Raw genomic sequence first — 14,749 nt, 5'->3', positions numbered from 1 at the left:
GATAGGAACAGTGACTATGATAGAATCCTTTTTTTCACTGCAGCTTTGGGCTAGATGGTAAGCAGTGCCTTCTGAGAGCCATCTGCGAAGCGGCTGAGGAAGACACATCAACCTACGGCTTGCTTGGCGAAGTTCTCTCCCTTGTCCTCTCGTAAGTTGTCCTTGTTAACACAACCTCAAAACTTATTTTACTCAATCCATCAAAGTATTCATGAAAGTATATGTTATGGGTTTTGTTCATTAATGGTGATAGTCTTAAATGCACCTCCATATTATAGTAGTTGACTAGATAGCCTCAATGAAATGAGAAAACTACTCAATATTCATTTAAGGTATTCATTCAAACGTGACATTCTGAATTAAGGGTACTATTTAAAAACACTTAGATGTATTAATACATCCATTTTACATTTGTTAATTAATTAACTTCTGAAATAAGAAAGCTACTAAAGATCTTCTTATAAACATAAGATATTCTGGATTAAGAATACGTCTTCAGTGTTTCTGCAATAAGAGGACGGAGAGGGGGTTGGTCGCCGATTTAATGAAGCGGCTTTGCTGTGGATGTGCTATGTCTTGCTACATTGTTTCTGACCCTGGGCGAGATGCAGGGATGACCCATCATCCCTAAGGAGCCAAGATGGGAGGGAAGGGGTGGTAGTGGATAGTAGCAGCTTTGACTACCCCCCTGGTAAGGGGGAAAGAGCCCTTGGTGTATGTATATATGTATTAAAAGTACTATTCATCAATGCACATTCGTATTATATTAGTTGATAAAATAGCCTCACTGGAACAGAAAAATACAGCATATTCCTTTAAGCATGCTATATTCTGGACTAATAGTCATATTCTTCAATACACAACTGTGTTCTTTCTGAAAAAGCTGCTGAAGGTATCCACATAAACATGTTATATTCTGAATTAAGAGGGTAGAGGGGAGTGGAGTATGCAGGGGAGGGAATGGGTGGGAGTGGTTTCTATGTTTTTTTTTTGTTTTTTTTTGGGGGGGGTGGGCTACCTCCCATGTAAGGGGGAAAAAGCCTTTGGTATATGTAAGACTACTATCTAGAGCACCATTCTTAAACGAAATTGGAGTGGGTGGGGATGACCTAAGTGGGACTGGAATTATACCTTTTGGCTACCTCCCTTGTAAGGGAAAAAAAAAGCCCTTGGTATATTTACGTATTCTTAAATTCACGTCCATTACCTTTTGTTCCAGTCCTCTGCACAATCTGGAATCGAACTCGGGAATCCTGTACGACTATACAACCGCTGAAGACTATGGCCGCCAGGTGGGACATTGTGACCTTGCCTACTCGGCGTGTCCTCTTCAACTCGGCAGTCTCTTGACCTCTGGGATTTCTCTACTACAAGGGTCCATCTCAGCGTTTTCAAGTCGATAAAAACTCAGAGATCTGGAGCATTCATCATCTTCTTCAGTTCATCAACGTTTGACATCTTGAATCTCTTTATCTTCTCCAAGGATTCCTTTCAGCGTCTGTAAGTCGATAGAAACCACACACAGTCCGTAGACAACAACATTTATTCCCTGAGTGATCTATGGGGCTGCCCGGTGGCTGTTGCCGGTTAACTGAAGGTCGCGGGTCTTATGTAAGAGAAACCTGGGGCAACGGATTGATAGAAACTTTTACGGGTTATGTGTTCCTTTGTAAAAAAAATAAATAGAATAAATGTACATCACTAATAATAAAACAATAATGATAAGAACACGGTAAATAATACAATAATATGTGTGCGTGGAGCAGTGGGTAACGCTCCTGCCTCGGAACGCGGAAGACTCGGGCTTGATCCCTGGTAAGAGCAAAACTACTTTTAAGGTTTTCCATATATATATATATATGCAAAGTAGACCACTTGGAAAAAGAAACTAACGAAGCAGAGCGCTTTCGTATATAACTTCTTCAGTGCAACAAGTGCTTGTTGCACTGAAGATGTAATATACGAAAGCGCTCTGCTTCGTTAGTTTCTTTTTCCAAGTGGTCTACTTTGCATAAGTGAACAAACGTACCCGTGTTCTTATTAGCATATATATATATATATATATATATATATTATATATATTATATATATATATATATATATATGTGTGTGTGTGTGTGTGTGTAAGGTACCTAATCAGTATGATCGAGCTGATTTCAGATTTCGTTCACAATCACAGCCATACCAACATACGAACACATTTCACATGCATTTCTCACTATACATACAACCTTGCCAAGCAGGATTGAGTCACTGTGACGAGGTACAGACACAGCATCATCCCTCAGTAGAAACCCATCTTGGCTGTGTCAATAATAGACGGAATATCTTTAAACATCATCAGACATTTCAGCTCCAATACTAGCTCGTACGGAAGTCATCGTTTCTGCAGGTTTGTTTGCATCAAGATCTAAGGATATTAGGTCTAACCACTTCCGACCGAATTTCGAGGGAGTTGGCGCAGCGGGCCCGTGAACGTCACCTGGCTGTTCAAAGTGGGGTTGGCGGGTCCTATAGCTGTCAGTTGAAGCTGGTGCGTCGTTCGAGAATGTCGTTGTCTTCGCTCGCACCGCTCCACGCAATTAGTTATATTCTGACAAATATTATATGAAATATATATAAAATATTATAGTTCCTGTCTATATATATGAATATATAATATATATGATATAATATATATATATAATATATATAATATTATAGTTCCTGTCTTCCTTGGCATTTCACAGTTTTCTTCAGTGTTTCACAAAGAGAAAATGGACCCAGCCTAATGACGTCAAAAGCTGCGCACAATAATTTAAACGGTCTGACCTGTATATTTAGACCTTGGTTTGCATGTTCCCTCCGTTAAGTCGTCGGAATATTTAAGTCATTTCGTATCACCAGAGAATAATTATACACGACAATTGTTGTTTGTGAGGAAAGAGTGGGTAAAAGAATTGTAGAATAAGACGCTGGGTGCAGAACGTACAGTATCGTATTTATACACCTGTGGATAATATCTTGTACAATGTATCGGCGACATATGGGGGTTGGACGACATATAACTCAAACTTTTTATTTACACAACAAATCATTTTATTCATTTATTTATTTATTTAACAATATATTTAATCCATTTCAGAGAATAAGTGTATGGTATTACTGTAACATGTTTATGTGTAATAGAAGAGAAGTATGGAAAAAATGAGTGTATCGCAGGACTGATTTTGTTGAAAACTCCCTTTATTCAAAGAAATATAAAATAACAAATTTCCTTGAGGGAAAAGATTAGTTTACCTGTGAAAGAAGGTCTCATGGGGGATTGTTGGATATGATTAAGTACGAAGAAATTTGTTATAGGATAGACGTTAATTTGGCCAGTATAAAGGCGACTTCTACGTCCAATGCATACGATCATATTCGTGATAAGTTGCCATTAGTTTTTTTAAAAAGCGTTACAGGTGCTAACAAAAATATTAGTTCTAAATTTCACGTGATCTCAATTTAACATTCCTTCCTGTTTTAGAAATTAAAATTCGATTAATGCATTGGACGTTGAGTTCGTTTGAAATATGCATAGCTAGTCAACAATAAATACGACGACGGATGAAGGCGTTGCCACCCTTTAGACTTTTTCATGTTATCGAGACCATTCTATGGTGAACATAACATTCTGCAAGCCAAGGGCAAGTTTGTAGGTAGGAACTGAATTTTCCAAGGAATTACTTATACAGTAGAGGGATGATATTAACTTTTATATTTTCCCTGTACGTATATTTTCACTACGTTTTGTATGAGCATGTGATTAATTACGTTTTATTAAACAAATTATGATCGTATAAAATATATTTAATAAAGTTTTATGACAAATACTTTGTTTTATTTAGTCGCAGTATCATTATTGCTATTCTACACATACACACACACAAATATAGGAACGACGCAGAATGCGGGGTGATCTAATAGAGGTGTTCAAGTGGATCAAACACTTTAACAAGGATGACGCAAACAAGATCATCATAATCAAGACAACAGGGAAGGGCTCGAAGTAATGAATTTAAATTGGACAAATTTATATTTAAGAAGGAAATAGGCAAGAACCAGTGGCGGCGCCAGGGGGGAGCTTGGAAAAAAAGTGGCCAGCCCACCCGTTAGCCCCCCCAACTGAAATGAGCAAATTGAAAATTTAAAACTCTCATTGAAATAATTTTATTAAGTGGAATCTTTAATTGCCAGGACTAAAGATTTGTCAGCCATCAGTGCTAGCCCAACCATTAACCCCCTCCCCTTCTGAAATGAGGATAATATATGTGTATTATCATATTACTATTAGCCCCCCAAAAAAAATTTGCTCAGCCCCCCAAAAAATTTGCTCAGCACCCCCTTAGCCTCCCCAAATAAAAATTCCTGGCGCCGCCGCTGGCAAGAACCGACTTACTAATGGGATGGTCAACGAATGGAGTAGACTTAGTAACCATGTAGTGAGCGCTGAAACTATCGGTTGTTTTAAGAAATGGTCAGACAACTTTATGGATGGGGATGACAGGTGGTAATGGACATGGAACTGCCTCGTGTAGGCCTTATGGTCTCTTGCAGTCTCCTTCATTCTTATGTAGTTACGGCAGAGATAGTGGGGAATGATTTTGTTCTTAAACCCTACCTTGAAATCTCGCTACTTTCTTCTAAGACATCAAAAACATGCTAACAATGCCCACCTAAGTTAAATGTATAGGTGTAGGGCAGCAATAAAACTCAAAGAATAAAATTATGAATAAAAAACATGGTTTGCTCAGTTCTTGTCTCAAAATGCAGCCTAAGATGTTCATAGTAAGTGAGGTTTTTAATAACAGCTAAATTACAATATAGTAGTTTAAAATTTGTATCAAAACAAACAAGTCGGTGAATTGAGAATGCAATAGGTAGGTATTTGTTTAACTTTGTTTCATTTTGTGTACATATTGATAGATAGGATACATAACACAATGAGAGAATAGTTGTTTGATAACCACATTAGAAAACTGTGATGAAACATTAGAATTCAGTATTGCCTCTGACATGACGCAACCGGTAAGTAAACGTGCGATTAGTCATTAGATCATTAGAATAATCGGGATGATATTATACTCGTAATACTGCAAGTCCCTGCCAATACTTGTCAGCCACTCAGAATATTCTGTACCAATTGCTTCTTTCATATTTACCCCTGTCATTATTTTCACAGGCTCAATATTTGATATTTCATTTTATATGCCCCATTGCATCGCCATCACTTAAGATCTTTCCAATTGTGGGTTTGAAACTTACTTCGATTTCTTCATGCCGTTTCAGTCTCTAAGTTTACTAGTTTCCTTCTGTAGGAGAGAAGGGTTGTGCCATTTCTAACCACTACTAGAGATGCAATACTGACAAATTATCACTAGTTATATTTACAATATTTTTTTTCCAGAAATGTAAAATGGTGAAATTTTGGTTCTTTTCCAGTAACATGCAAATATTATTCACTTTTTTTCTTTTTAGTATTTGAAATATTATCTTTTTCAAAGGAATGGTTAAGTTAGGAGCTATTGGATAACTCAAGGGTTGTGTTAGATATCTATGCTTGTGTGTTTCTGGAATTTTACCAAAACTTGGAAATGTCTATACACCATTTCTAATATTTTTTACACATGGCATATTTGGATTGGTAAGATCTTGATCTTAATAAATTATGAGAAGTTATTTTTGATAACCAACGCTCCTATGGGAGGGTTGAGGGTATGGAGTTCTCTGCTCCTTGGGTAGATAAAATATACGTCACTTGGGAGCGGAAAGGTTAACCTCTTTACTACGAGTCAAATTCTTATTTGCAGCATTGGATGCCTAATGTACAATGCATCACACTACTCACTTTATAAAATATAAAGCCAATACTGTATGACTCATTCTCTTCCACTGTGATTAATAATAAACACAGAAAATGTGATCAAACCAATTCACAGAATTCAAGGGTCACTTGGCTAACCTTACAAAATAAATATAATCAAGATGCTAATGCTGGCATCCTCATATATGATGCTTATGTAGATGTCATCGTATTGAAGATGTTAAAGCCACTCAGCTTTGTAGTGTGGATTACATCAAGGGGAGGGGAAGGTCTGAGGGGTTTTGCTTTTTGACTAGCTATTATGCACTACGATGGTATTTGGGGAGGAGGGAAAGGGGTCTAGGGGGTTTGCCTAGCTACCCCGCCCCCCCCACACACACAGGTAGGTAATAAACACCTAACTGGGAGGTGCGGTCTGGAAGGCAAAGCATCGCTGGTTAGGTAATGCACACACATGCTGTTAGGTTAGGTCACTTCATATTTGATTAATTTAGCTTAAGTTAGATTAGGTTAGGGTAGTAAAAAATATCTAGTTGTTTTCTTGCTGATTTGAATCATTCTGTCATTTATTTTTATTGGGAATCGTTGTTTTACTTGTTTCCTCCATTTAAAATCCTGGTCAGTCACTTGCTCAATCCATTGCCGTTGTCTCTTGCAGGAACTTGCTGCTCCCAGGTAACTGGTAAAGTTCATTGAACAAATTTTGACAATATTTTTATTTATTTATTTTATATATATATATATATATATATATATATATTTTCTTATTTTTTATTTATTTATTTATTTTATTATTATTATTTTTTAAGAGTTAGCTTACTATACCATGATGAACACTTTAGAACTGTGCTGAAACATTTTGTGTGTCCCAACATTTAGGGATTTTTATGGCCTGTAGGCCAATGACAGGTACCTACAAGGAGTGGTTCTGAAAGACAGCAATTAGAATCGTCTCCCTGCAGCCCTTCTTAACAACTTGTCAACATCCTCACCTTTATGTGGAGGTGCCGCCCTGAGGGGTTGATATTTGGTCTAAGGACAAGGCCCATGATAATCTAACCTAACCTAACCTGTATTTCCTCCATTTTTTCACATAAAGAGAGTTAGTAGCTCGTTATGCCTCACCCCCTTCTTACGAAAAAGTGGTGAGATGTTCCTGTGTTTCCTCTCTACCTATCTTATCTATAGAGCAATGGCTTCTTCCCCTTTACAAGGAAGGTAATGAAGTCAGAGGCACACATCCACTTCCATCCACCATCCATTCCACTCCCATCCACCATCCATGTTTTCCTCTCATCTTAGTTCCTTGCAGACAATGGGTCACCCGTCTTTCACCCACTACCCGGGACAAAAGCAATGCAGCAAGACACAGCACATCCACAAGAAGGCTGCCCCACCCAACGTTGATATGCAAAATAGAGAAAACAGGGAGAAATCACTTCAGGCTGTGTCAAAATACCATAAAGCATACACACATATACCAAAGGCTTTTTCCCCCTTACAAGGGAGGTAGCCAAAAGACAAAGGCATAGAAACCACTCCCACCCATTCCATCCCCTACATACTCCACTCCCCTCTACCTTCTTCCCTCCCTCTTATCTTGGCACCTCTATAAAGAACCATAGGAAAAAAAAAAAATGTAAATTCAAAGGAGAAAATCTTCAGACATATAAGACTCGCATGTACCCTTTTCACTACCCAGCACTAAAACAATATAAAGACATAAGGGACAAAGACAAACACCATAATTAATCATAGAAAACAAATTTCTTTCATTTTGTTTTGACTTGAGTTTCAAGTTTTATGTCCAGTGATTTAGTTTTTGTAAGGATAATATGTGGCAAAATACAATAATTTTAATAATTATTTTATTTTCATACAGTGCTTAAATACAAAATATTTGTAACATAATTATGCTTTATTATTCAATTCCATGTGATGAGTGATGAGTACCTTTTTCATTAATAAGGATCTATTTCTATTTCAGAATTACCTGGTGAATGCGACACTATGGCAATGACCTGTCTGTGTGCCGGTCTGAGGCACTCCGGAACACCGATCAGACACATTCTTAGAGTTCCGCCATCAATTTTTTTAAATCCTCGGATGTGTTTTTCAAGAGTTCTTCCGGCACCAACTAAAGCAGTACCTTTCAAAACGAAGGAAACTTTGAGTACTCAAGTTCTTCATTACTTACGGTCTTCCCCGTTTTACGAAACCTCTGGAGTATCATTAAATTTACAAGTTCCTGTGGAGAGTAGTGATGACGTTAATAAGGCGTTCTATTCTCTTATAAAAGTAGCTCATGACCATAGTCCCTCCAGAGATGATATTTTGCAGCTTTTCAGCAATTTCCTTAAATCAAAATCAGGAGCAGTGCAGGTAGCATCAAACCAAAGAAAAATGCTTGCAGCTGTTACAGATAAACTACCTCCGTGTATTTCTCAGATGAACAACACCGAATTAGAAGAGCTCGCTAAAAGTATCAAAGCTTTGCAAGATCTAAATATTGGATTAGTAAAAAAGGCACAGCACTTCTTGGTTGAGGAATGTGTGATGAGAGCTCCAAATTGCAGTTTGAAGGAGCTTCTGCACTTATTTGATGTTCTTTATTTGATTTATGAACACAACGTTTACAGACGAGATTGTTACGACACATTCGTTGAACTGTTCGGTCGTTTAGTGGATAGTGCCACACCACACGAAGTCGTCCAGATGGTTCATTACACCGGATTGTCAAAAACTAAGAAATTCTCGGTGAATGTAATGGAACAACTCATTCCCAATCTAATGGATAAAGCAGAGTATTTGAGCTTTCAGGATATTGGTATTGCAATATCTGCAATTTTCAAGTCTAACATGAAGTTTAGCCGTGATGATCCACTTATAGAATTTGCTGCAAATAAATTAGTAACAAGATTAGAATTGGAGACCCCATTTAGTGCAATTGAATCATTAGGGTTTGTTTCATGCATTAAGCTTATTAGGAAAGCTCAGCACTATGATGATTCTTTAATGAAAATTATGACAAATTATATATTACATTCAAATGCAAAAGAATTAAGTCCTCAAGTACTTTCACACTGTATGGCATTTTTCTCAAGTTCTCGAGTTTATGACTCGAATTTATATTGTAAATTCGAGAGTATACTTATAGATCACTTAGATAATGATGCATCACAGTTTCGTATTCGTGACATTGCTAAATGTTTGTGGTCCTTATCTTATGTAGTTCACTGCTGCACATCTGATTTTTATGACAAGATAATAGAAAATTTGCATCATAAACTACGCACAGGCGAAGCACAGTCTTTCCCGGGACATTTTGGAGACTCGTTGCTGTCGTTGATCATTCTGGGTCACTACTCGGATCAACTGATGAAAGCAATCACTGATCCGTCCTTCATCGGCATATTACAAGGTACTGTATTGTGAAATAAGTTCTTTTGTTTATTTTGATTTTCCTCTTTAGTAGTTTCACTGACTGGATAAGTGCCACCTCGGGGTGAGTCAAAAAGTAAACCCCCCCCCACACACACACACACACACACCACCACCACCACTACCACCACCTTCCACTTCTGATGGTCACTAGCACGATGCACATGTAACATTCATCCACAAAACAACGTTTATACACACATCATTCATACACACAACTCATGATGAATGAATCATACATTAAAAGTACATTAGGGGGGGAATTTACTTTACCTTCTTTTCACCAAAAGTGCCGCCCCCCCCCCAAAAAAAAAAAAAAAAAAAAAGTGCCACCCTGGGGCATTGCCCCACCCCCCTGTCCCTCCCCTTGTCGGGGCCCTGCCTGCTTCCTCGTAAGCCAATGGTTCCCAAACATTCTCAGCTTGTTACCCAGTTTACCGTGCCACATTAAGCATGTTACCCCCTCCACAAAATGTCAACATTGATATATATGGCTAAATTAAAACACTGGAGATATTTTCGTTTCTGTATTGCATTTGAACTTTGTGCATCTCTAATGACTATTGCCAAAGATGTCGAGAACATCAGTGGGATGGATGGAGTTGCATGATCGAAGCTAATTGAGGAATTCTTGGCTTCTTGATTTTCAGAATTCTTAACTTTTTTTTTTCTGTCACCCCTCCATTACCCCCCAAAAATTGTTAAATTACCCCCAAGTTTGGGAACCAATGTCTTAAAGGCTGACAATTGTCTTTGGGTCCTTCAGTTACCTAATTGTAATAGTACATGATTGATATAATGAGCTAATTCAGTCAAGGTCAGATTTAGTAGAGAGGAAAGTTTGCCAAATATATCTAAAGAAATTGTTATCTATGTGAATACTCTAGTTTGTTAACTTTCTTGCTAGATGGAGCATGTGTATACATCCTTCATGGATACTTAAGGATAAAGATAAGCTTTCTCTGATTCAATCAAGGCCAGATTTAGTATAGAGGGTTTATGTACCGCTATATCTAAAGAATTTGTAATGTATGTGAATGCTCTAGTTTGTTAACTTTCTTGCTTGATGGAACATGTCTACTACACCCTTCATGGCTACTTGACAAAGATGAGCTTTCTCTGATTCAGTTTGAAGGCAGGACTAAAGTAGATTACGATATAGTATAGTTGAATAGAAATGGACAGAAGAAGAGATGTTTGAAGAAGGAGAGTGGCAAGACTGAGAACTGCACATGATCAAACAGACATGGTTACCATCATTTAGTAGAATCTATTCTTTTAAGTGAAATTTGTTCACATTTCTCACTCAATAAATCCATGTAACAACTCATTTTTATGAGAATTGTTACAAGGATTTATCTACCATTTTCTCCATTTTCTTTAACCATCTCCAATCCCCGGCCCATTACCCTTGTGTGTACCTCTTGCACCACCCCATCCATTTATAAATTGAACAGCCCAGGCAACATAACACATCCCTGGTGAGGCACCACCTTTACCCCAAACTACTCACTCTCTCCATTTCTAATTGTGGCACAGACTCTACTACTCTTGTGAAAACTCATGACTGCTCTGAACAGCTTTCCTCCTATCCTATATATCTGCAGTACCTCCCACAGTGCCTTCCTATCTCCCCAGTCATAAGCCTTTTCCAAATCCATAAAGGCCCCAAAAACATCCTTATCTTTTCCTAAAGCTTTCTCACATATCTGCCTTACCACAAAAATCTGATCCACGCAACCTCTGCCTGTCCTAAACCCACACTATTCCTCACCTAATCATCTGTTCCTCTCCTAATCCTCTTAATCAAAACCTTCCCATAAGCCTTCCCAACTACACTCCACAAACTGATCCCTCTGAAACTAATACATTCACACTTGTCCCCTTTTCTCTTGTAAAGTGGAACTATACATTAGGTATATACAGGTAAATATACAGGTAAATTAGGTACATACATATACCAACAGCTTTTTCCCCCTTACAAGGGAGGTAGCCAAAAAAACAAAGGCATAAAATCCACTCCCACCCATTCCATCCCCACATACTCCACTTGTTCACCCCCTCCCTCACTCTTACCTTGGCTTCTTCTGGATGATGGGTCATCCCTGTATCTTGCCCACTGCCCTGGGTCATAAGCAATGTAAATTAAGTAAATACAGTAATGATAATTGTTGCCATTTGTTTTGTAGGCTGCAAACTCGCAGTTCCTCAGTGACTGACATAGGTTCTTGGGTCCTCCCATTGATTCCTCTTGGAAGAAGATTTATAATGTCATTTATGTTGTATAAGAGGGAAGGGAGAGGGTGGAGGGGAGTGGGGTGTGATGGGGATGGAATGGGTGGGAATGGTTTTTATGCATTTATTTTTTGGCTACCTTCCATGTAAGGGGGAAAAAATATTTTGGTATATGTATGAATTTATGTTGTATTTGTGTGAAACTGTTTCTGTGGCCAAAAAGATAGTAAGAAAAGGGGACCAGTAACCAGTAGTAAATATACACAAATGTTTCATAGAAATATATAATTGTACATTCCTCTGAGAAGGTTTCCAATCTAATTAAATTTTTTCTACATTTTTACAGGCACAAAGAATACCAAACAACTTTCCCAAATGCTACTCATAAGGGAGTGTATAAAATATGAAAAACCAGAATATCCTTTGCCTTCTCTAAGTCAAGCATCAGTAGAAAATGTACCAAGACGAACAGTCACTGATGAAGTATTTCATCGCCCAGTGGTTGCAGAAGTTGGAAAATCCTTAGACTGGATTAACAGCAAAGTAGGAGGGAAACTGGTGCTTTGGAAATTTTTGATACCATACATCAACTATGTAAATTTAACAATTGAACCAAATTTTGTTGATGGAGTTAATTCAGATGAATGTGAAGTTAACATTAAGAAATTTCTGACAAATTTGAAAGACAATAAGGTAGCTGTGGAGATACTTGATGAAGCAACATGTCTGCCGATGTCGACAAGACCTATCGGGTTAGTGAACTTAAAGATGCGGTTGCTTGAGGGTCAGGGATGGACAGTACTGAAGCTCACAGAAGCAGAAGTAAATGTTTACAAAGGTGATAGCTCGGCTCTGGCTGCATACATTTTTGACAAAATTACGAACTCTGTGTGTGATCAACAGTAGCTAAAGTTTCGTGTAACTGTATCCTGTTTTAATTTATGTATGAGGGGATGAGGAGGGAGGATCACTGTGTGAAAGAAGCAGCTAACCCGACTGTGGATGTGCTATGTCTTGCTGCATTGTTTCTGACCTAGGTAATGGGTGGGAGACAGGACCCTGTGACTATGTCACTTTTCCTGTAAATTATATATTTATATATATATATATTTGTACAACACTGAATGTGTCCCAGTGAAGAGATTTACATTCATCAACTACAATTCACTTTAATTCTAAGCCATCAACATTGAGGAACTTGAGGAGGCATGCATGCAGAAATTGATACATGGTCAAATTAAGGACTCGAGCCTCCGCTAGCATGTAACAAGTCCTTAGCTTCACCATGTATCAATTTCTGCATGTATGCCTCCTTGAGTCCCTCAACGTTGATGGCTTAGAATTAAAGTGAACTGTGGTTAATGAATATATATATATATATATATTTATATTTATATTTATATATATATATATATATATATATATAAATATAAATAAAAAAATATATATATATATATATATATATTTATATTTATATTTATATGTATACATGCATACCAAAGGCTTCTTGACCCTCTTAAGGGTGGTATCCAGCCAGTCATGCACCCACCCTGACCCTATTCAAAGCCAGTGTGGCCACTCCTTGGCTTTTTTCCCAAGATCTTGGAAATTTTGCCATCATCTTGGAATCTTGGATATAAATAGTAAAAAATGAACAAATCTTGGCAAAAAAAAAAATCCAGGTTTTGTTAATTTTTTACAATTTATATCCAATATTCTAAGGTGATGGAAAAAATCCCAAGGTCTTGGGGGAAAAAAGCCAAGGAGTGGCCACACAGATCCAAACCCATTTGTTTCGGTTTTGAAAAAATCACTTTGCTCTTTGTGGACGAAAGGTCAGCCATATCTCCCATCCAGAAAATCTTACAGATTACGGATGATCTTATTGATTATGTAAAGTGGATTGCAGATATGTACCTATATATGTGAAGCAAGATAGCTAACTATCTATATAACAAGGCCTTTCCCTTTATAAGGGAGGTAGTCATCCGTTCCACTCCCATCCACCACACATTGTTTTCCTGTCATCATAGCTCCTCAAGGATGAAAGAACATCCTTGCCTCCAGCCTGATGCTCAGGTCAGAAGAAAGTCAACAAGACATCCACAGCAGGGCTGCTTCATTTACATAGCGAAGATGACCTCGTCAAATATTGTCCATCATCAGTTGTGTTTAACTTGTTACAGTTATTTTTAATCATAATTGGAAACATATATTGTATAGATTATATAAGTTGCCTTACAAGTCCAAATTGGAAAAAAAGGCGTGAAATGACAGAAAATGGAAGTTGCTATGCAATGTATCAATGCCATAAATAGAATGATCAGTATCAGAATAGGTACATATGGCAATAAATTGTTTTATATTATATTTTCTTTTAAATTTACCTAAACTATATATGAATATTTTGTCTTTATATATAAAGTCAGCATAATCTAAAATAACCTTAACAAAAATTGTAAATTTAATCAAAGATAATTATCAGCATGATGAATTATGCTGTCAAGTAAATAACTGGCTATTTATTATGTGTGAATTCATTTAATATGTTTCATAGTCAATCTAATCATACACTTAAATACTTTAATCTATCTCCAACTATTTTCTGTATACATGTCATTTTATCTTCTTTGAATCTCTTGTATTATTTTAAATTTTTATGCTCGTTTTATTTTTCTATTAGGTGTCACGTATTAGGGTTTCTTACATATGGGAAATGTTTTTTGATATTTGAATTATATTTCTTCGTTTGCATATCTTCAATCATTGTCTGATTTTCTCTTCACTTCCATTGTTTTTCTTTCGTGTCTTTTATATTTGTCACCATTATCTCTGTGTTTTGTTGCTAATATTTAATTCATAGTGAGGTGTGAGGGAGTATGTATGAGAAATAAATTGACGCAGCCAGAAGGGATTTCTCCCTGTCTTCTCTTTTTCTGCATGAGGGGACAGAGAGGGATGGTCATCAATTTAATGAAGTGACCTTGCTCTGGATGTGCTGTGTCATGTGACACTTCTTCTGACCCAGGGTAGTGGACAAGATGCAGAGATGACCTGTCATCCAGGAGGTGCCAAGAGGATGGATGGGGGTGGAGTATGTGGGTATAGAAGTGGTTTTTATGCCTTTGTTTTTCGGCTACCTCCCTCTATGCTAAGCAAGAACCACATTAGCAGGTCTGCATTCAAACCATTGTCCAGACTAGACCCAAATGCAGTCACCACACACAA

The 14,749-nt window shown here is 37.4% G+C and overlaps 2 protein-coding genes across 3 annotated transcripts in view; both read left to right on the top strand.

Moving 5' to 3' along the window:
- Positions 1 to 1,787, top strand: part of LOC143027330 (uncharacterized) — a 3,231-nt gene extending 1,444 nt beyond the window's left edge. Inside the window, exons 3-4 of the mRNA XM_076188603.1 lie at positions 44 to 151; positions 1,220 to 1,787. Of these exons, the coding sequence (XP_076044718.1) occupies positions 44 to 151; positions 1,220 to 1,403 (292 nt within the window). The 3' untranslated portion in view covers positions 1,404 to 1,787. The remainder of the gene's footprint in view (positions 1 to 43; positions 152 to 1,219) is intronic.
- Positions 1,788 to 4,801: 3,014 nt separating this feature from the next.
- On the top strand, positions 4,802 to 12,777 carry LOC143027654 (uncharacterized). 2 transcript variants are annotated; one of them, XM_076189054.1, is made up of 3 exons: positions 4,802 to 4,901; positions 7,833 to 9,266; positions 11,868 to 12,773. In XM_076189054.1, exons 2-3 carry the CDS (start codon positions 7,856 to 7,858, stop codon positions 12,425 to 12,427), a joined length of 1,971 nt encoding a protein of 656 aa, XP_076045169.1. In that variant the 5' UTR covers positions 4,802 to 4,901; positions 7,833 to 7,855; the 3' UTR covers positions 12,428 to 12,773. The 2 variants fall into 2 exon arrangements, with proteins under 2 accessions (XP_076045169.1, XP_076045170.1); XM_076189055.1 differs by lacking the exon at positions 4,802 to 4,901 and adding an exon at positions 4,954 to 5,049 and having other exon boundaries at positions 11,868 to 12,777.
- The last annotated feature ends 1,972 nt before the right edge of the window (positions 12,778 to 14,749 follow it).

This window comes from Oratosquilla oratoria, chromosome 8 (genome assembly GCF_046742065.1).
Source record: "Oratosquilla oratoria isolate Oo_2021 chromosome 8, ASM4674206v1, whole genome shotgun sequence".
Taxonomy (NCBI): Eukaryota; Metazoa; Arthropoda; class Malacostraca; order Stomatopoda; family Squillidae; genus Oratosquilla; species Oratosquilla oratoria.
The sequence above is the reverse complement of the archived record's forward strand: the minus strand, read 5'-3'. Positions and strand labels throughout refer to the sequence as shown.

Bases quoted from the DNA above. Each gene is read 5' to 3' on its own strand.
- LOC143027654 (XM_076189055.1), top strand. From the start codon at position 7,856: ATGGCAATGACCTGTCTGTGTGCCGGTCTGAGGCACTCCGGAACACCG. The intron at 9,267-11,867 runs GTACTGTATTGT...ACATTTTTACAG, and splicing joins CTTCATCGGCATATTACAAG to GCACAAAGAATACCAAACAA.